The following is a 22602-nucleotide window of genomic DNA, read 5'->3' as shown; positions in this document are numbered from 1 at the left end:
ACGTTTTCCAGCAGAGAGAGGAGCATTTTGTGAAGTATGTAGCCTAATGGAAATTCACAATGTCATTTATGCAAGTAATGATCTTGGCTGGACTAATCCACAGCAAAATAGAGAGAGAGAGGTACACTGGCAAGTAAAGTGTGATGGTCTACAATAGTTGAGCAGCGGAAGGGGGGGGGGGGTGGCTGTTGAGAAACAGCAATGTGCACTAGCAGAGCAGTTTGCATGGGACTCTCCCGGAGCAGCAGGGGGCGCTAAAGGGCAGATAAGAGGTTCACTTGCTTGGCAGAGCAGTATTTGGGTCTCCATAGTAGAAAATTTCCCTCATTAACTTACTGGATTTATGAATCACTTTTCCAATTACCTGAAAAATTATTTACAAATGCACATCATACACAAGATGAATGCATCCTCTATAATAAAACCCTAAGCGCGCATACGCATTTAGGAGGCCGTGATCCCTGCCGCTGTGATGTGTGCCTCTGTGCCGAATTCCATTTGCGGCGCGTGAGGCAGATTGCAGCATGTGCGCTGGCTTGGGGCGCGTATTGAGCGGCGGTTTGTCTCTACGATGACAGGAGGGTATCGTGCGGGTGCTGTGAGGTGTCCCATGCTGGTAAGAAGTGGAGGGGGAGAGGGAAAGGGGGCTGCTTTGGGGGGAGGGGCGTGCTGGGGGACAGACATCAATCATGCTATGCTCTGGGAGGGGGGAAACAGAAGGGGGCCATGGAGAGACAGGCAGGCATGGCGCAACAGAGAAATACAGGCAGGCAGGGGGCCAGGGAGAGAGACAGAGAGACAGATAGAAAGACAGACAGACAGGGGACCAGGTTAAATGAAGGGAGAAGGGCTTCTGCTGGACAGGGGGAGCAGGGAAGGGCTGCTGCTGGACAGGTTTTTTTCAACTTCAAAGACGCTGCAGCGGCTTCTCTCACGAGCCGCTCCTGCGTTGGAGAAGGCGGCGATCGTGAGAGGAGCTGCCGGGAAGTTACACTGCTGGGGGCTCGGGCTGTTAGGTCCGTGCAGGCTCCTCTCGCGGTTAATGGAGGGAGAGGGAATGCTGCGGCTGCTGCACAGGGAAGTATGGAAGGAGATAGGAAGAAAGAGACTGGTCTGATGTCGCCCTCGCCTTCTGTTTTGCTGAAAAATACACCAGCCTCGGCAGCGATTCAGAAACATTCCGCCGGGGGGAGGGGGGGAGAACCGCGGCAGATTGAAAGCAGGAAGGGGAGCCACGGCCAACGTTCCTGAATCACAGCTGAGGCCAGCGGATTTTTCAGCGAGACAGAAGGTGAAGGCAATATCGGAATGGAATGGAGAGAAGAGGGAGAACATTCTGGGCCAAGGAAATTCCCTGGACTAACTTTTTTTTTATTTTTATAAAAGTACAAAGGGGGAGAGTATTAAAAGAAGTGCCAGACTGGGCATGGGGGACAGCTTATGGGGCCAGGAACAGAGGAGAGAGAGAGATGGTAGGTAATGGTCTGAAGGGAGAGAAGCTGGATCTGGGGAAAGAGATACTTGAAGGGAGTACTATTGGGGAGAGATGGTGGACCTGGGGGAGGGAAGTTGGACCTAGGGATGGAAGGGAGGGAGAAATGTTAGGTCTGGAGGTGGAAAGGGGAGAGAGATGCAGCATCTCTTTTTCCCCTCCATCTTATTGTTCAGCATCAAGGGGGGAAGGAAGAAGAACAACAGAAAATGGAGGAAATAATAATCCATGGGAGGGCAGAGAGCTGGGATAAGAAGATGCTAGGGGATGAAGAGAAAGGGACAGGGAGATATAGCCTGACCAGTGGAGAGAGGGAGTGGTATTCTGAAAGTGGTGAGCCATTTGTATGAGGTCAAAAAGGAGATGACAAGATGAGTGAGAGTATGGAGAGAAAAAAGAAAGAAACGCAGACATATATTCTAACACCAGCGGGAGGAAGGGAGACAGAAAGAAAAGAAGAAAGACACAGGGACAGGGAGAGACACAGAAAGACAGACAGACAAAGGGGGCCAGGGACAGAGACAGACAGAAAGAAAGACAGCAGGACAAAGAGAGAGAGACGGAAATAAAGACAGACAGACAGACATATTCTAGCACCCGTTAATGTAACGGGCTAAAATACTAGTTTAACAATAAGTGGAAAGGAGGAAAGACCTCAGAACTGAATGTTCGTGTCACACGCCAGCCGAATAATGGCTGATCAGCCTTTACGAACAGAGATGTAATCACTGGTCTTCCTCCACCACCATTATTCTATATAAATGTGCAAATACCGCAATATGTGCTTCAAATACTTCAGTGGTGCAAATCATTCAAAAACACTTATCTGAGTGGTGCTGAACTATTCATTCTGAATCAGTACTCAGATAAGCGATTTCCATTAACCACCACCCTCTGTCGTCTTCCACTCAATCAGTTCCTGACCCAGCCTGTCACTTTGGAGCCCATCCCGAGGACACTCAGTTCATTTATTAAATGCCCTCATGGAACACTGTCAAAGGCTTTGCTAAAATCTAAATAGAAGTTATATCAACAAAACACAGAAAAGGAGATAATAATTTAAACAGAAGATACTCAGCAAAATAGATCATTAATAAATAAAGAGAATCCAATATAAAATCCAATTTCCCAACTATACTAGACAAGAGAATTTCTTATTAATAATATATTAATCAACTTTTATTACTTTCTAATATAATCAATATAAAGAACATACAGACAAAAACCACACATATATAAAATTCAGAGGACTGGCATCAATAAATGAACAGCAGTTAATGTATCAAACTCCCAAAATTCACAGTGCCAGGATAAGAATAAAAATCTAAATACTCTCCCCCTATCCAATTCTCTGGTCACTCAGTCAAGGACCTGCCTCTAGTAAATCCATGTTGCCTCGCATCCTATAATTTCACTGTTTTAAAAGCATTTCCATTAATTTACTTATCACAGAAGTCAGACTTACTGGCCTATAGGTTCCTATTTCTTCCTTATTTCCATTTTTATGGAGAGGGACCACATTCGCCTTTCTCCAGTCCTCTGGTACCATTCCCGACTCTAGAGAAGCATTGAAAAGATCAGCCAGACCCCTCGGATGTACACCATCCAGCCCCATCACTTTGTCTACCTTTAGTTTAGCTAAGGTTTAGATCAGGGTCTATCACACCTCCATCCCTATTTGTATTTATCTTCTGTGACCCACTCCCAGCGCTTCAGCTGTGAACAGACATTTATTAAGCAGTTCAGCCTTTTCTTTATTAACTTCTACATATTCCTCCCCTTCACCTTTGAGTCTCACAGTGCCACTCTTGCACTTCTTCCTATCACTAATATATCTAAAAAATGTCTTGTCTCCCCATTTTACCGTGTCAACTATTTTTTCTTCCATTTGCAATGAAGAAGGCTCAAAAATTATGTGTTAGAGTTAAATTTTATCAAACATTTACAAGGAAATTTTAACAGAAAAGGTCCCTATTTATAATACACTGGGTGCCTCCAGCCAGCAGGCCCGCCTTTTCAAAATGGCAGGCCTTCCCTGGTGCATCCTGGGATGCACTGGGGAGGGTCCTAAGGCTCTGATTGGCCCAGGTTGTTTAAGACCCCTCCTATAGGAGCCTTAGACCCATCCCTGGTGCATCCAGGGAGGGAACTAAGGCTCTGATTGGCCCAGACACCTAAGACCCCTCCCATAGGAGGGGCCTTAAGCAACCTGGGCCAATCAGAGCCTTAGGAACCTCCCTGGTGCTTCCCAGGATGCATCAGGGAAGAGAAGGCCCACCATTTTGAAGAGGCAGGCCTGCTGGCCGGAGGGAATAGCCATCCTTCTGGCCAGCCATCATAAGCAAGTTAAGAGGGAGGGGCGGGGGGTCATCAGAGGCACAGGAGGGTGTCTTAGGGGGTTGCATGGTGGCTTATTATCTCCTTTATTTGGAAGCCTAAGTCATTGGACGCCCACATTGTGGATGCCTAAATTTAGATGTCCTTTACAGAATCTGGCCTGAATGTCTACCATTAAATTTCTGAAGGAGACCTGTATATCACACCAATATAAATACATTTTCTATTCCTTCTTTCTAGATTGATCTACAGTGGCTCTTCCTGAATTCTGTATCTTTAATATGATCTTTAACATAAAACACTGCTCACCCCTTTTCTTACCTTGTCTTTCCTGAATAGATTGCCACTAAATCCAGCTTAGCCTCTAGACCCAGAGCCTTGTTTCCCATTCTTCGAGCATTAGTATACACTGCTTTCCAGACATTGTCCCCTTACCCCTTTTGTGTAGAGGTATTTAGTTACCTAAGGGCTTATACTCACCTGGGATCTTTGATCACCCTGCCCCAACTATTCCAGTATAAACCTTCTTCAGTAGCTTAGCTAGTCTGCTGTTGAAGACACTTCTTCCTTTCTTTGATAGATGCACATCATTCCTGTTCAGCAGCCCTTAGAAAATCATTCCATGGCCCAGGAAGCCGAAACGCTCTCAACGACACCATCTCTACAGCTACATTTTCATCTCCAGGATGAGAGCTTCTCTGCCCTGGCCTTTACCCTTGACAGAGAGGATCGACGAGAATACATCATGTCTGATCTGCAGATGGATGCCTTTGTACTCCTCAGAGAGGTTTCACCAACCACCACTACCTTATGTCTCCTAATAGTCACAGATGCAGCAACTTTGAGGATTTTGAGCTTTGGTCTTTCCTCTTGGCCAGCCCTTTAAACCCAGAAATTCAATCCTGGAGCTTGGACATGGCCTGGCAATGCACTTCTGGGATTAATACTGGCTGTGGTCACTACCAGCTAAATATCAGGGCCCAAGATTACCTACATAGCAATTATTTAGACTTTGAGAGTACTGGAGGGCTGGAGGGTTCTGGGGCAAACTGTGGATGGAGCACGATCGGAGTTGCAATACACATAGATACCAGTATGGAGAATGGCGCGGATTGTGTGTGTGTACCTTTATACCTGTTCTCAAGCTGTTGTTACTGTTTGAGGGTTAGACATATTGGCAAAGCTTCAATGGAGGCCTCAGTCTGGGACTTGCAGGGATTGCTCGTATTGAGCTCTCAGAACTTGGGAGTGATTCTAGGTAGGACTGTGGTACATTAGCAGAGTTATGTATTAGGTGTCTTGCAGAAAAGAATAGGGATATGCTGGCAGAGAGACAATGAGCTGATGGATATGACTACCCTTAGCCTGTCTCTTGCCTTGCAGCCTTCGGGTCACTGCCCTGCATCATCAATGCTTGTTCTGCTGATGTGAAATCTACCTCCTGCATTAATCTAGCTATCTCAGAGCTCAGCACCCAGCGCCAGAGGCCTCGGGTATTGCTAAAAGCACCGACGCTGGCAGAGATGGAGGAGATGAACATTTCCGAGGTAAGAGCCGTCTCTTCAATGTCCCCAGGAGAAGCGCCTGCTCTCTCCTGCCCCAGGTTGTTGCAAGTGAATGCAGAGGTCTTTACCTCTCTGGGTGGAATCTGCTCCACCTGTGTGTCGGCTGCTCTAACTTTAGAAAGTGGTTTCTGCATGCGAAAGGGCTCTTTTAGAACTGAGTGGATGTATATGCTGTGCATCTGAACTCATATGATCTGGGCTCCTAGGGGCGTCATTTGGACAGAGCTGCGATAATGCACACATTTTTTATAAAATCCCAGTGGACACACATAAGGTCTCTGGAGCCAGTGTACTGTATATTTGGGGAGAGAATTTGGAGTATTCTTTTTTTTATAAAATTGATTAATTTAATTTCCTTAAGACCTATTCTCTGTATTTTCCCCACAAAATGTCCCTTAGCAAGTCCAGACCTGCCAAGCCTTCTGCTTTTGCAGGTCATCTCCCACACTCCATCAGGTTGGCTATCATCTCCCAATGAGTGATCCTCCTCATCCAGTGGCAGCAAGAAACACCTCATAAAATGTCAACTCCTCTGTCATTTAATCCCAAGGCAGCAGGAGAGGACATTTTATGAAGTGTTTTCTGCAGTCGCTGGACAGGGGGGAGCCACTCTCTTTGCCTCTAGCTGCCAATTGGCTGTGACAGAGATGAATCAATGCACAGTGCTGGGTGGAGCAATGGGCTGGAAAGATGAGTGGGGATAGGTGGAGCAGGACAGGTAGAGTGGACCCTAAATCTTGGCCTGCTTGACAGCTCTGCAACTCACAGAACACAGACTACAAGTAAAATACAATTATCAAAGGACACACTAGAAGGGAGCAGTTTTCTCTACAGCACAAATGGCAATTTCAATTTGAAATCCCTGAGCTTCCATTAGATACCTACCAAATTTTCTGTATTTTTCTTTTTTGGTGCTGAAAGTAGCCCAAAATTCATGTTTGACCAAACATGATGCTGGGTTAGGGTTAACAGATGTCTGGGAAAACCCAGACATGTCCTCTCTTTAGAGTGCCTGGATGGACTTTCCAAAACCTAACAGTTTGTCTGGGTTTTGGAAAGCCCCGATGAGCTCCGGCAACATCTGGAGGGCTTCTGAGCATATGCAGATGACATCATACACATCCGCGCATGCTCAAGGTCCTCCAGAAGCGGCCCAGATGTCAGGGAAGAAGAGACAAAGCTTTCTGGAGCTGGGATCAGAACTGGGCAGGGCTTGAGGCAGAACTAGGAGATGGGGCGGAACATGTGTCCGGGTTTTTATCTCAAAATATGGCCTCCCAGCTCTCCCTCCCCCTCCCACCATACATCTTCTAAGAGTCTAGTGGCTACTCAAGGCAGGAGTTGGATTCTACCCATGTCCTCTCTACTGCTAAAATGGCTGCAACAGTCTCTAGCCTCTAGACCACCAGGGGATGTACGGTAGATCTAGGGGGAGCCTACAGGTGGGGCCAGGAAGGGGGTTCATTCTGTTCAGGGGAGGAAAGAGAGGGAGGAGGTGGGGGCTTGTTCTGTACGGGGGGTGGGGGGGAAGGGTTACCATATGGTTCCAGAAAGAGGAGGACATATTGATAGATCTGGTTTTACTTCCATTGAAAACAATGGAAATAAGGAGGATAGATAGACATCTAGTTTAACTTTCATTGAAAGCAATGAAAGTAAAACCCGGATCTCTCAATTTGTCCTCCTTTTTCTGGAGCAATATGGTAACCCTATGGGGGAGGGTGACTGGGCTGAAACCAAGAGGTGTATTTCAGCAACAGATTTGGTTTCGGTCACTCTAACTTTCATGTTGGTGCAAAGGATTCAAGACAAAGTTAGACAAGTTTTTGTTGAACAAGAACGTGCGCTGGTAGGGCTAGTCTTAGTTGGGGTGCTGGTCTTAGACCAGAGGGCTGCTGCGTGAGCGGATGCTGGGCATGATGGACCACTGGTCTGACTCAGAATGGCAATTCTTATGTTCTTATGAGCCTGTTTTCAAAGTGTTTCTTCCCTTTGAAATTAAGCAAAGCAAAAGGTCTCAAGACTCTATAAGTATCTAAAAAATGGTTCTCCCTGTATATATATCTGAGCAGTGTTGCCTATGTCTAGTAGCATACGGTGTTTCCCCTGTATCTTGGATTGGTATTGTGTGTCCCTCTGACCCTGGCATAGTGCTTGTGTGGTGCTTCCTCTGTCTGGGGCTCCCCCTCAGCTTGGGAGAGGTATGACACTTCCACTCAGCCTGAGGGTCTGTCAATGGTAGTCGGCTTCCCCTAGCATTGCCGGTGACAGTATTTCCTCTCAGCTTGCTATTGATTCACTCTTTTCCCAGGAAGAAGAGTCTCCAAGTGCAGAGATGAGAAGGGTCACCAGCTCACCATTGCCCTTAAAGCGAGATCGCTCCTTCTCAGAACATGACCTGACCCAATTGCAGATTGAGATGGGAAGCAGCCAGACAAGGACTCTGGGAGCAGGGGAGTCTGAAGGGAGACCCAGATCAGACAGTATGACTGCAGCAGCAGGAGCCAGCTTAAAGGGAAAAGGTGAGTTTTTCTCCTAGCTGTTTCCATTACACACCAGTTCCCCCTGTCTTTCTTTTGAGGACATGTCCGGGAATTCAGACGGCTTTTTAAAACCCAGCACTTTATCCGAATTTTGAAAAGCCTCTGGCAACGAGCGTCGAGACAGCATGTGTGGATGCTGTCCGATGTCACTCGTTGCTCATGCAGGTCGAGGAGGCAGGGCATGGGGCAGGGCCATGGGTCCAGATTTTCCATTTAGAAAATCTGGTAACCCTATTTCTAACCATCTGCCACTAACACCTGCCATCTAACACCTCAGCACAGGCAAAAAAATGCTGATTATACAACTAGATCTCACCGCAGCATTTGACCTGGTAGACCATGGCACCCTGCTACAAATACTAGATACAATAGGAATCACAAGCAAAGTACACGCATGGTTTCAAAGATTCCTACAATCCAGGACCTACAGAGTAAAGACAAACAAAGAAAAATCAGAACCATGGTCCAACCCCAAGGATCGCCATTAGCCCCAACACTCTTCAATCTCTATATTGCATCCCTCGGCACCTGCCTAGACAAAATAGGCTTAACCTCCTATAGCTATACAGACATCACCATTCTCCTTCCTTTTGATCAGCCAACGCCCACCATGACAGACACACGACACAGAACTCTAGCAACAGTGGCAACATGGATGAAAGACCACAAACTAAAACTGAACCCAGACAAAACAAAATTCATACTTCTCGAAAAAACATAAAACCCCAACTACAACAAACCTAGTAATAAACTCAAACACATATCCCATTCAACCCACTCTAAAACTTCTGGGAATGACAAGACAGATGCTGCACCATGCAACCACAAATCAACAAAACAATACAGAAATCATTTGCGGTCAAGTTTGAAAATTCATCGACAGAAAACAATTCCAGCCCCTAGTCCTAGGTCTCCTTGACTACTGCAACATCCTCTATCTCCCCTGCCCCGCAACAATGATAAAACAACTACAAACAGTACAAAACACAGCCCTGAGACTAATCTATTCACTAAGAAAACACGACCACATCACCGAGGCATACCTCGACTCACACTGGCTCCCAATTCAAGCAAGAATACTATTTAAATTCTACTGTCTACTATTTAAATCCATAAATGGTGACAGCCCAGCCTACTTGAACAACCGCCTAATCCAAACTACCACAACCAGACACAGGAGAACCCAGACACCATTCATATACCCTCTAATCAGAAACATGAAATGGAAAAAAACTGTACGATGGCCTTCTAGCCACACAGGCAGCAAAACTAGGCCACCAACTCTCCAATCTACTAATCGCGATCCCAGACTACAAAACTTTCAGAAAAAAAACCCAAACCCTGCTTTTCAAGAAATCCATGAAGACTAACTAACACCGTATGAAACATTTCAATCCTCTGAAGCAACCCGCTCTACTCTGTAACAGCGGGATCTGGATAGACCCTGCAGTCTGCCTACATATATATAAATACACATAACCACCAAACCCCTTTTCTTTACCCCCCTTCTTAAAAAGACACTAATGAGTCATTTTGTTGGTAAAATTAGCCGCAGCTCAGTTTATTAACCAAACAATATAACAATTTACTTCATTAACATAATGAACTTGAATAAACCCAAAAAACCTCCCGAGCTACAGAGTGTCTTAATTTATTCCCTCAACCCTGCCACCACAGCAAGAGTCAGAGGGGTGGCATGACCCTCATGCCCCTTTTCCGGGTCACCTGACCCCACCAGGCACGACTCCCTGCCGTCCCAACACTCATCACCTGATGAGCCTCCTGACCCTGTAGCTCAGGAATCCGCCTCCCCCCAAACTACTACAGCCACCCCCAACAGAGGGCGGGAGGGCGGGAAAAAACCACCCTGGAGGACCGAGGAGGAGTCGAGTCCTCCAGGGTGCCAGCTATAAGCCCTCGCCCCCGCGCCGCTCAACCAATTAATTTGAAACTATCTACCCTGACAGGCTCTACAACCAATTGCTGTCTGTCTATTTTCTGCCCTTCCCCCTCACTACACTAACCCGCCTACTCCCCCAGCCGACGGGCAATGCGAGGGCTCTACCAGCCCCGCGTTACTTTCCGCCCGTCGACACGAGGTCTTGGGCTCCTATTAACACCTCTATGATGTTATTATGTTATTAGAATGGTGATTTAATGGTGTTACTGGGAGTTGGATCTGTTTAATTCTTTTATTTATTTCTCTTCCATCAGACAGAGTGACTGGGATTCGAACCAGCAACATTAGGATAGAAAGCTACACAGTGAGCTAGCAAATTGTATAGCAATTGTAAAACTAACGGCTTCTTCTACAAAGCTGCCCTAGCGGCTGCTCTGTGCTAACGGCCCCGAAGCCCATAGAGATTTAAAAGGCTTCGGGGCTGTTGCTGTGCGGCTTTGTAAAAGAGGCAGTAAGTCCTAAAGGTACTGTAAAGGAGGTCTACTTTTGAGCATAGTTTGAGCTTCAGCTAGTCCTGAGTTCTATGGACGGAACTTAGGCACAGTTTGGATGTCCTTAATGCGATCTGCTAAATAGCTCTCTCTACATCCTTTGGACGTCCATGTGCCAATTATTGCTCGTTAAGACCCTTAAATGGTTCATTAACCACTAGGTTTGGACGCCTAAGCCCGCTCAGCATTAGACAGGACTTAGGCGCCCTTTATAGATTCAGGGCCTTTGTCTTGATTTCGGCACTTAGACTTTGTAATAAGCCAGCATAGTATTTGCCATTAATGGTTTTTACCATTTCCAGGTAATCAATAAAATTTATCCCATGGAAATTCATGAAGACGGTCGCCATCATCTTCCTAGCTGACGGAGCCGTTTCCACTTTCTTTGGAGTCAATTCATCTCTTGCAGTCCATTGTTTAGACTGCTGTTTTGTCTCAGGAGTATAGTGATGAGCCCAAGTCGCATCCACAGTCACAAAACACCACAAAAATTGTTCTCATTGCACTTAAAATGCTCAAACCACATTTTCAAAAGTCCAATTGAACTCAGTTTTGGTCAGCAGTTAGCAAATACGGCATCCATCGCTCACTCTACTTCCTCATGCCTAAATATTCATGTAGAATGGTGTGTACATGTTAATTTGCAGCAAAAGGATGAAAAGTTAATAATTTTGAAGCTGGACGGGACTTTTCTGTCTATTCTAGGTCACATGGTGTCAGGAGATTCCAGCCCCTTCTGCTTAGATGCTGGATCCCTAAGCTCTGGGAAGGAGAAGACAGAGGCCAGTACCAGCTTCCTGAAGTCCAATAGCTCCAAACATCTCTGGTTGGTGAGTAACTAAAGAAATGGATGATACTTCCCCAGCCTTTGCATATGTGTTCAACAAACAGGTCTGGATTTCCCAACAGGCAGAGCAGGCAGCTGCCTAGAGGCACCGCAGTGAAAGAGATGTTCACTGCAGGGTATGTGCAGAAGAAGAACCTTGCTCATCCTGGTCACTCTGACATCCTTGCTTGGAGGGTGTCACCCCTCCCTTCCCTAGAAGCCCCTGGTCTCCCATCCTCTTTCCTCCTGATCCTGTAACTAGGGATGCTTAAGAGATAAATCTAGAACATATTAACATAAGAACAGCCATTCTGGGTCAGAGTGATGGTCCATCTATCCCAGTATCCTGTTCCTCAGTGGCCAATCCAGATGGAAAGTACCTGGCAGAAACCCAAATAGTAGCAACATTCCATACAGAATCCCAAAGAATAGCAAGATTCCAGAACCCTAAATAACAGGAACATTAAACCGCTTCGAACTTCACGGTATAGCGGTATATAAGAAATAAATTATTATTATTATTATTCCATGTGAAATTCTCAGAGTAGCAACATGCCATGCTACCTTTTCCTCCCCATGTCTGTCTCAATAGCAGACTACAAACCTTTCCTCCAGAAACTTGTCCAAACCTTTTTTAAATCCAGCTACGCTAACTGCTATTACAACATCCTGTGGCCACAAGTTCCAGAGCTTAATTATTCGTTGAGTACAAAATATTTCCCCCTATTGGTTTTAATATTATTCCCATGAATGATGTATTTCTGCATTGTGGGAGCTCATTTTTTTTTATTAACAGAGAGGGTGAGGGATGCCAAGAAGACTCTCCCGGTAGAGGTAAGGAAACTAACCCCCCAAGAGGATCAATATATAGAAAGATGGATATTGTCTTATTTCCGATAGAGGAATGTTTAGGTTGATTTAGTAGGGGGTCTTGACTATATGTATCTCAGAGGAGGATTTGTTCAGCTCTCTAGATAGAGTGCTGTCTCTCAACCGTATATTAGAGTTTTTGAAGTGATAACACTGAACCGGGGATTACTTGTAAGTACTGAAATGGTATCTTTTCCGCCCTTCAGTGTTTATCCGTTAATAGTCCTCTTTGATCCTCACCTGCTATAAGGTCCCCTGGGGGTATTTATGAAGCGGGGATGTTATGACATATGTGAATGTTTATGCTGTATGATGTTTGTATGTATCTTTGTTCTGAATGCTCAATAAAAAAATCGTTTCCACTTAGAAAAAGGAGGGAATCCATGCCTCGTTTAAATCATAGCTTCTCAACCCAGTCCTCGGGACACCCTCTGCCCATTGGGTTTTCAGGATATCCACAATATGCAGTAGAGATTTGCATATGCTGCCTCCTCCGTATGCAGATCTCATTCATGCATATTCACTGCGCAAATCCTGAATTCCTAACTGGCTGGGTGTGGCTAAGGACTGCTTTGAGAAGCACTGATTTAAATGACCTCATTGCTGCTCTTGTATTGTGTTGGGCAGGAGTGATGCAGTTGGAAAATAAGGCCAGTGTCAGGCAGGCTTCCATGGTCTCTGCCTTTGATTATGGCAAAAGACAGATCAGGATCTGTTATGTGTATTTATATCACATTCATGTCATATGCTACGAGTGTGTATCCCTGGTGGTCCAGTGGGGTTGGTCAGGCAGAAGCAAACTACACAGCTCCTGCTTTGGGTTTACCAGATTTCCTCTCTAAAAAACAGAGGACACCCAGACACCACAAACTGTGTGTCTCCTTCCCCGAGCTTGAGTCCATGTCTAGATATCCTGTACATTATGATGTCCCACAGGTTTGAATGCATGTGATGTCATCACATTGACATCTGCACATGTGCAGAGGACATCTAGACATGGCCCAGAGCTCAGGGTCTTCTGGATACCCGGACAGTCCTCTTAAAAGGGGTTATGTCCAGGTTTTCCTGGACATCTGGTAAGCTTGCTCCTGCTCCTTGCAGCTCCCAGTAGAAAATGGCTTCAATATAAGGCTGACATCTAGAGATAGTACTGCAAGACTACTGCTAGAACTTATGGTGGACATTTTCTGCAGGAGCCAGTGTGGTTTGTTTCTGCCTGATGGACCACCAAGGAGTTGGAGATAGGCCTGAGGGGGGCTACAGATAGCTAGCTGGGGGGCTATTGTTGTAAGGAGCCAGGACGGAAGTAGGACCTAGAGTGGGGTACAGGAGAGAAGCTACCTGTGTGCTGGCTGATATTCCAGCACCCACATAGCCAATCAACTAACGGCTATTTATGTGGAGCCCTGAATATTGCCTGGCTCCTCCCAGAACATCCATCTCTTGCCATTCAGAGGCACTGCCTGTTTAAGCGCCAATGAATGGCAGCATCTGACCCACTGACTGTGAGTTAAATTGCTTTCGGTATTGACTAATACATTACTGTCTTACAATGATGTGGGACTCAGTGCTGAAATAGGGGGAGCTGCGGGGCAGGACTTAAGTTCACTTAGTTCTCTGGCTAAAATCTGCTGAGTCTGATCACACATTCCCTCCCGGATCTGCTTGGGTGCAGGAGTTCAGTCACCCCGTGGAAAGTCTGGCTCTGACACTGGAGGAAGTGATTAATGTGCGCAGAGTGTTGGTGAAAGCCGAGATGGAGAAATTCTTCCAGAGCAAAGAACTTTATAACAACCTAAAGAAAGGGAAGGTATGGACCATGGCAGGAAATTCTGAAACTGGGGAGCAGCAATTGTCTGTGGAGAAACAAAAGCTTGCTGAAAAAAGAGCTGAACATGAGATGGATGGGAAGTCCCCGATCTCCTGCTGAATAGAGAGCTGTAGATGGGATGGAGGATCCTTTAGTCTCAGGGCCTGTTAGACAGATTGGGGCCCCTCAAATTCCTCTCCTCTCTGCTCCATCCTTCGATTTTCCCACCCAAATGCCCTCCCTTCATTTTTAAAATTAGTTGCTCCAGGGCCCCCCCCCCCAAGAGTCAGTATGTTCTTTCCTTTTCCTCACCCCATTCCAAACACCCCTTCCCTGTAAAAATGCCAGGTCACTGGCACGGCGATTCTCTAGTGCTGCCCATGACCTCCTCAATGCTGTTCCTCTTCTGTGGCTTGCCTCCCCTGTGACACAACTTCCTGTTTCTGCTTGGGAGGCTGTGGGCAGCGCCAGCAACCTCCTTGCATTTTTACAGGTTAGGGGAGAAGGGAAGAACATTCTGCCTTGTTTGCCCTCCCCCCCATGCGATCCTCACTTCTTCTGCTGCTGAACAAAGAGCTGTGAATGGCATGGATGATGGTCCCCCATTCTCCTGATGACTGTAGAGGGTTAGATGGATGAGGAATTAAGACCCCCCCAGTCTCTTGCTATAGACTTCTCCATAGAGCCCTGGGCTGGAAAAAAGATTGCTGAGAAACTTTAAGGCCAGCCATGTTCTTGGGGAGGGACATATGACGTGCTTGATCTTGACCACTGACCTTTTACCTTGCAGATCTGCTGTTGCTGCCGTGTGAAGTTCCCTCTGTTCTCCTGGCCTGCTGCCTGTTTCTTCTGCAAGAGGTGAGGATTCTGAAACCCCAGAGTCAGCACTTGCAGAGGCAGAAGCTGACAGCCAGTGACATAGTAAGGGGGGAGGGGGCAGTCCGCCCCAGGCACTAGCATCCTTCCTCCTCTCTGCCCTCTCCGCCTCTTCCCTTCCCCCATACTTCTAGTGGTTCACCGCTGCAAGCAACAACTTCAATGTGTTCCTTGCAACCGTCAATTGATGTCACGTCTAGGTGCCATACATAGGAAGTGACATCAGAGGAAGAGCTGCTGGGGTTGCGAGGAGCATGTTGAAGTTGTTACTCGCGGTGGTGAACAACTAGAGGTACGGGGGAAAGGGGTGGAGATGCGGAGCAGGGGGTGAAAATGTGCCACGGTTGACAGAGGAGGAAGGGAACGAAAGAGGCATTGCCCTCAGAAGGATCCTCCCAGAACCCGAGGAGACCCCATTAGCTGTCATGATTAATGAAACCTTTTATGCACTGCTCAAGCGTTAATTAAACTAAGCCAAACCACCCCAGCGCCTGAAAGAAGAATTAAAATACTACAGACAAAACCAAAAAAAGCCTACCTCATTCTTCAATATTTTCCACAACTTCTGTAACTCTACAGTAACCCCCACCCCTCCATTTGTGCAAAATAATTATGGGCTCAATATTCCAAGTGATATAACCAGCCAGAAATAGCTCCAGGGCCGTTATTTTCTTTATTGAAAAGATTTATAGCCTGCCTAAAGCAGGCAATAGAAATACAAAATAAAATCAATTACATATAAGAAGAAACAATACTATGACCTAAGCAATACATAGTAACATAGTAGATGACAGCAGATAAAGACCTGAACGGTCCATCCAGTCGGCCCAATAGTCACGCTCATTATACAATATGTTCATGGTTAAATGGTCTTGTTCTGGGCTATGCACTGATTTAAAGACACTTAACTGGACAATGCTGCTGGCTATTACCATTGACCACTAAACTGAAACTGGCTGTTTTGCAGATGGGATGTCGTCGGCCCTTTTGCGGTTAAGCCTAAAGTAAAATAAGCACGATGTGCCTGACTAGCTCCAGGCTTCCTGTTACTAAAGTACCTTCCTTGTCTCTTGACAGGTCTGTGTGCGGCTCCTGCAGTCAGAAGGTAAGAAGCAGCATTTTATTTCCACTCTGAATAATAAAGCAAGGCTGTAGCTGCCTTGGAGTGCTCTACACAGGAGTGGGAGGGGGGCACCTGCCGCCAACCCAGCAGAGGTGCACTGACCTTTTAGCCACATGTGAATGGCAGACAAACAAGAGGCAGAGAGAGTACAAAGTGCTGGAATAATTCAGAAAGAAAGGGTAATCCTGCAGGCCAAATCTTCTGCATGACCTTCTCCTAAATGGGCAAACATTCAAAACTTGGCAAGGGACAGGAACTACCTGCAGTATCTGAATGTAACTCAGGTGTGAGCTAAATCCAGAGACAAATATGTGCAATAATGGACCATCTAGTCCAATATCCTCTTTCCAACCTGTCACGAGTTCTGAAAGTAGACAGATTCCAAGATGCTTATTCCAGGGAGAAAGTCCAAGCCTTCTTTTAACCGCATTCACTAACTGCTTTTACTCCAGCAACAAGTTCCCGAGCCTAATTATGTGGTCAGTTATAAAATAGGCTCTTATTTGTTTTAGATGTAGGATTTAGTAACTTAATGGAGCAGTCTTTGTACTTTTTGAAAGAGTAAACCATCAATTTGCATTCTCCTGTTCTATTCCACTCGGGATTTTGTAGACCTCTATCATATCCCGACTTCTTCAAGCTGAACAGCCCTAACCAGGGAATTGTTCCTTGTACTTTATCATTGTGATCTCCCTTCACTATTTATACAGAAGATTATTCTTGTAGGACTTTTTTCTTAAGTGTTTTTCCTTACACTGTTTCATAATTATAATCAGGGGCCCTGGTCTCCTGCTATTTTGTATCTTGGCAAAATGTGGCCTTTTCCACATAATTTGTTGCAACTTCACAGTGCAAATCATTTAGCAAGTTTAGGATTGAATATAAAGTTTTGACAATTGTGCATCAAACAATCTACGGTATTTAACACATGCACTGAGGAAGTACCTGCCAACACGTCTTTTAAGATCTGAAACAGCGATTGTCGATTGAGTCAGTTGGGGAGAGACTTATTATAAAAGGACACAGACAACAGGATTTTCAGTTGCAGGTCCACACAGCATGGTTTTGTTTTATTTGTGGGTGGGCAACAAGTGGGCTCTGCTGACTCCAGAAGGAAAGGCCCAGGAAGAGGATTCCATGAGTGGCCAGGAGGAAGAGGAGAGAATTTGACAATAATAGGATGAGGGGAAGGGAGATGGGACCATGCCACATGATGGGAGAAAGGAAGAAGAAAAAAAAAATAGAGTGGGACAGGACTATTGGGAGAGAGACAGGTGATTCTGAATGAAGGGGGGGAACAAACTGGGTAATGCTAGGGATAAAACAAAAGGGCATGGTAGATGGGGAAGAAATGGAGATGTTGGATTGTGGGGTATAAGAGGAGATCTATGGTATCGAAAATACAGTCAGGGCATTCATCTACTATTTTATTTATTCCTATACACTCATACATTCCAAACTACACAACTAACACTCCAGCATACAACCCTTTCAGCCGCCTAACATACCAGCCCCCCTCCCTTCCGCTCCCACCGCTAGCTACCAAAAAAACAAGGAAACTAGCAGAAGAAAAAAGACAGTAAAAAAGGGCAGCAATCTACTTCCCCCTTTGAGGGATTTGTTGCTTCTGTATGTTTAGAGTCGAGAGCGGCTTACTGTATATTTTTTATTGTTACTGTTGTGTACACTGTGTGTATGTGCATCCTACCACTTTCTTTTTTTTTTTAATTGAAAAGCTTTTATTGAAAAAACACAGCAAACAATACATCCTACCACTTTCAATAAATATATATTTAATAAAAAAGAAAAACAGAGAAGATCCTGGATGGCTGTAGTGGAGAAGATGGGGAGAGGAGATTCTGGATGGAAGGGGGGAGGAAGCAGAGACATGGGATGGAAAAGGGGATGACACTGAATGGAAGAGGAGAGAGAGAAAACGATGGATGGAAAGTGGAGATGCTGATTGGAAGAGAGAGAGTCAGAGAGGGAGGGAAGACGGAGTTGCTGTATGAACTAGGAGGACAGAAGGAGGAGAGGAAAGAGTTAATGAAATTCTGAGAAATAAAAGGAAAGGGAAGTCTAGGGTGAGGGAAAGAGATGGAGACCTTTAGGCAGATGTAGTAAAAAGAGGAAAATTGAAGAATGGTTAGTAGTAATGAAATCTAGACAGAGGCAGAAAAATAAATGGAAGAAACTGAAAGGAAAAGATCAATGCTGCAGATGGATATAATAGAGGAAGTAAAAAAAGACAGGAAAAGAGAGACGAAAGACAAATGGACAGGAAACCCTGGCAAGACAGAATTAAGAGAAAACGGAGGAAGGCAGAAACCAGAGATGGTCAGAAAAATTACACCCCTCCCCCTTTTACTAAACAGCAAAAACGTTTTTTAGCGCTGGCTGGTGCGCTGAATGCTCCGACGCTCATAGAATTCCTTTGAGCATCAGGAGCCGTGTGGAGCATACAGCGTGATGGCTGGCGCTAAAAAACACTTTTGTGGTTTTATAAAGGGTAGTAAATGACCAGACCACACAGGTAGAATAAAGAATTCTATGTTTTAATTTAGGATAAAGTAATGTCGTAGCTGTGTTATTCTGCTCTAAAGGTTAATAGATAAAAATACAACATATGTAGATGAAAATTAAATGGAACCCTTAAGAAGCCAGAAACAGTGAATTATAAATTAAATCTAAATAAAAAATGGAAAATAAGGTAATAGCTTTCAATTGGAGGAAGTTACTATATTTTTCGGAGGCACAGTAGAAGGGTCCTTCCTTGCTGTATTTTAAAATTACCCTATTGTACCTTTGCTTCCCCCCCTCCAAAAAGAGTTAAACTAAAGTTGTATTATGTGTGCTAGTAATAATAACAACAGTTTATATTCCGCAGGACCGTGAAGTTCTATGCGGTTTACAATGGTTAAAAATGCTACAAATTCAGTAAGACTAACAAAGTAAAAGCTAGTGATTAACAGCTCTAGAGATCAGTTATTGTGGAATAAGATGCTTCCAATCAGCTACCTAAGTACTTTAGGTGTCTCCTAAATTCCCCATGAGTGTTAGTGAGCATAAGTAATTGTTCCAGATCTTTACCCCCTAATGCTGCCTGATATGAGAAAAGATGTTGATGGTTTTTTTTTTTAATTTACATCCTCTAACTGGTGGAGAAACAAAATTCAAAGGTGAGAAGATCATGAGGGGAGGGGGACCCTGTTCTTCATTTCTACAGTGTCTAAAACCAGCCTGATAGGTGGGGTAAGAAATTTTAAATAAACTTGAAACTTGGTTAGTGCTGAACTCAAAACTGACTATTTGGGGGGCATTTCAGAGGCAGAGTTGGCACTTGGCTTAAAAGTAGAGAATGACGCAGGAACAAATTTTTCCCCGTCCCCGCGATAACTCATTTTCCCATCTCAGAGAGTTCTTTGCCTGTCCCTGTCCCATTCCTGGAAGCTCCGTCCTCTTCTGCACAAGCCTCAAACACTTTCAAATCATAAGTGTTCGAGGCTTGTGCGGTTAAGGCAGAGCTTAGAGGAATGGGGCATGGAAAGCGACAAAACTCGTGGGGACGGGATGGGGAAATTGAGTTCCTGCGGGGACAGGGACAAATTTGTCGCTGTCATTTATTTTCTACTTAAAAGTCCATCCTGTCTTTATGTGGTAAGCCATAGCGCTTAAGGGCTGAATATTGTACTTTAGCAGGCTCTGGAAACCCAGAAATGCAATGCCAGTGCTTGGATACAGCCTATCCATTACCAGTAGCAGTCAGCAAAATGTCTGAATATTCCTGGCCATAATCATCTCTGCTTCCCTTTCTTTTTTCTTGTCTTGCAATAGATGAAGATGCCATCCAAGAAGTTGCCACATATTCCAGTATACACTGTAGGCTTTGAAAGCCGTTCAGGAACAGTGAGCATGAAAGGAAACCCCCCTCATAGGGGCGATGCTTTCCAGTGAGTCAGAGCTTCTGCATTCTCCTGCTCCCCATCCTGATTTACCACCCTACCTTCTCATTAATCATACTCCCAACCTCCTACTCTGTCCCCTCTGAAAGGATACATAGGCTGAACCTCTATGGGGCTGCAGTGTAAGAAAGGGAAACACCAGGTAAATGGAATGGGACTTGGAGTTACACATTCAAAGCAGTGGGCAATGGAGGATTAAGGGGGAAATTCTACAAACGGCCCTACCAGCGCCTAAGTTAAGAGGGAAACACTAGTGCTGCCCGATTCACAATTCAAATTGATTCACCGATTCATTTCAGGTGAATCGGTTTGAATCAATTCAAAAACAAACAAACAAACAAAAAATCGGGCTCCCGATTCGGCACTGACCCTCCCCCACTAAAGCAGGATCGGCAGCACTGCATCTTCCTGGCCGGACGCTGCCACTCCTGCTTTAGAGGGCGAATGGGGAGTGTCAGTGCTTCTGTCCGGCTTCCCCCCTGGCCTCCCGGCATCAATTTACCTCATTTCATCAGCCTGCATAAGATCCCTAGTGTTAGCGATCTTTGCAAGCTGCCATCGGGTCTTCCGAGCTGCCTTTTCTCTGCTGCAGTCCCGCCCCCTCCTCTGACATCAGAGGAGGGGGTGGGACCACGACAGAGCATCTCTCCTGCCGCAGGTCGCAGCAGTTCGGGTAGAGGAGTGATGGCATCGCGGTAGGGAAGATGAGGCATCTCTCCTGCCGCAATCATTGCTGTAGGGGGTAGGCAGGTTGCTGGGGCCGCTGAGCTGATCACAGCAGCCACGATCAGCTCAGCGGCCCCTTTTTTGGCACTTAGACCTGTTTTGACTTCGTCTAAGTCAAAACGTATAAGTGCCGACTAGGCAACCTGCCTAAGGTTTTGGTTATACCTGCTGCACGCCTAGGTGTAGGTCGGCCCACCTCCCACCCGCCCTTTCCCCTCCTCTAAACACGCCTCTTTTCTCTCTGTGCGTTTAGTGGCAGGGGAAAGGCCTAAGCTGGTTTTAGATACGTCTAAAACCAGCTTTGATTATGGGTACTTGGACGATCAGGCTTTTTGATCGTCCAAGTAGCCATTTAGGCCACTTTTTAGACGTTTTTATTTTTTTTGATTATGAACCCCATAATGCCTAATTCACCCTCATTTCCTGTTGCTTCTGCTCCTGGTCCACCCAAGCCTTTCCCAGCTCCACAATTCCACTTCCTTTCTCTGAAAATTAAGCCTTAGATTGCATATTTCCCTATCACGTCTTCCTTCTGTTGTCTCTTCTAGGCTGACGAGCCCTAACCTGTTTAAGCTCTCTTCATAAGAGAGCTGTTCCTTCCGCTTAATCAACTGTGTTGCTTTTCTCTGGTTTTTTCCTATTCTGCTATATCATTTTTTCAGATGAAGTGACCCAAACTGCACATGGTTTAACATTTATATCCAACAGCTCTTAAATATTCCTTGGCAGAGAGCTCTTCCCATTTAAGATGTGTTTCTGTGATGTACTGTCATCCTCTCTTACAGATGCCTGAGGGGAACCCGCTGGCGCAGCGTGGAGGAGGAGTTTCCGCACATCTATGCACATGGCTGCACCCTCAAGGATGTCTGCAGAGACTGCAGCTGCTTTGTGGCCGATGTTGTTAGCTCGAGCCGTAAGAGTGTGGATGTTCTGAACAGCACTCCAAGCCAGGGCCGTAGAGCTCAAACCTACCACCCCATCTCCAGTCACATGGGCAAACTACAGTGACACAAACAGCCTGGCACTGCCCAGTCTGGTTTTACTCACCTTGCAGGACTTGTCAGACACTACAGGTCTTCCACCCTAATACTACCTACCCAGCACAACTTTATAGGATGTGACCGAGTGCTCTGGACTGCCCACTTTACCATCACCCATGTGTACAGCCTTGTAAGGAAGTGACCGAACTGGACTGTCCAGCCTAGCATCATCCACCTGCCATTGCAAGAAGTAACTTCTGTTGGTCTGGCACTGCCTTTTGGGTGGTGACTGGCAGGGGATTCAGAACAGAGACTTCTGCAGTATAGGATAGATTTCCCTTCAGCCGTGCAGAGAGACAAACACTGTGCACTTCTTTATGCTGCAGATAGTTCCTCTTACGGAAAAAAAATAATTTCCTGCTAAAGTGCTTTAAAATCCTTAGGACAAGGTTTACTATATGCCACACGAATCCCTGTCACCTAGATCAAAATTACGAATGCTTCCAGTGCACCAGCGCAATCTGTAGTATTAATCCCTGCAGCTGATAAAAGCACTTTCTCTTCTTTGAGAAGCTTCAGCGGGCTGTAGAAAGCAGGAAAGGAGCAACTTAAGAAAGCTGATTGAATCGGGTCTGCGACACAGCTTTCTCCTCCAGATCACACATTTCCTCAGCAAATACAACAGCTGATGGAATCCATTGAAAGTGGCAGTGAGAGACAGGAGAGCTGAGGTGTCGATTCTGATTTTTCCAAACAATTCAAGTTGGGCTAAGAGGGATAGGAATAGAATCCTTGTTCCAAATGTGCAAATAAATCAAGAGAACCAAAGCATACAAGTAGCATTAATGAAGCTGGTGAGAGAGGTGACTCTCAGTCTATATTTGTGTCTACCAAAGCAATAAGCAGTGTATTTAAATGCAATGGAGTGACATTTATAAGAGTCCTGTCAGCAGACTGGAGGAGAGGGTGGGTATAAAGGCCTTAAGCAGAGATGCAGATCACATATGTATGGATGGACTCTATACAAAAAAATGAGAAATA

General features: G+C 45.5%; 1 protein-coding gene across 3 annotated transcripts in view; it reads left to right on the top strand.

The window, feature by feature from the left end:
- Window positions 1–22602, top strand: part of SPIRE2 (spire type actin nucleation factor 2) — a 65848-nt gene extending 43246 nt beyond the window's left edge. For 2 of the 3 annotated variants that reach the window (XM_033941243.1, XM_033941241.1), the window contains exons 8-15: window positions 5213–5376; window positions 7706–7916; window positions 11094–11218; window positions 13760–13894; window positions 14685–14752; window positions 15848–15875; window positions 19728–19843; window positions 21367–22602. In XM_033941243.1, coding sequence (XP_033797134.1) covers window positions 5213–5376; window positions 7706–7916; window positions 11094–11218; window positions 13760–13894; window positions 14685–14752; window positions 15848–15875; window positions 19728–19843; window positions 21367–21589 — 1070 coding nt within the window. In that variant the 3' untranslated portion in view covers window positions 21590–22602. The remainder of the gene's footprint in view (window positions 1–5212; window positions 5377–7705; window positions 7917–11093; window positions 11219–13759; window positions 13895–14684; window positions 14753–15847; window positions 15876–19727; window positions 19844–21366) is intronic. The other variant, XM_033941244.1, reaches the window with a different exon arrangement.

This window comes from Geotrypetes seraphini, chromosome 4, assembly GCF_902459505.1.
Source record: "Geotrypetes seraphini chromosome 4, aGeoSer1.1, whole genome shotgun sequence".
NCBI lineage: Eukaryota > Metazoa > Chordata > Amphibia > Gymnophiona > Dermophiidae > Geotrypetes > Geotrypetes seraphini.
The sequence above is the reverse complement of the archived record's forward strand: the minus strand, read 5'-3'. Positions and strand labels throughout refer to the sequence as shown.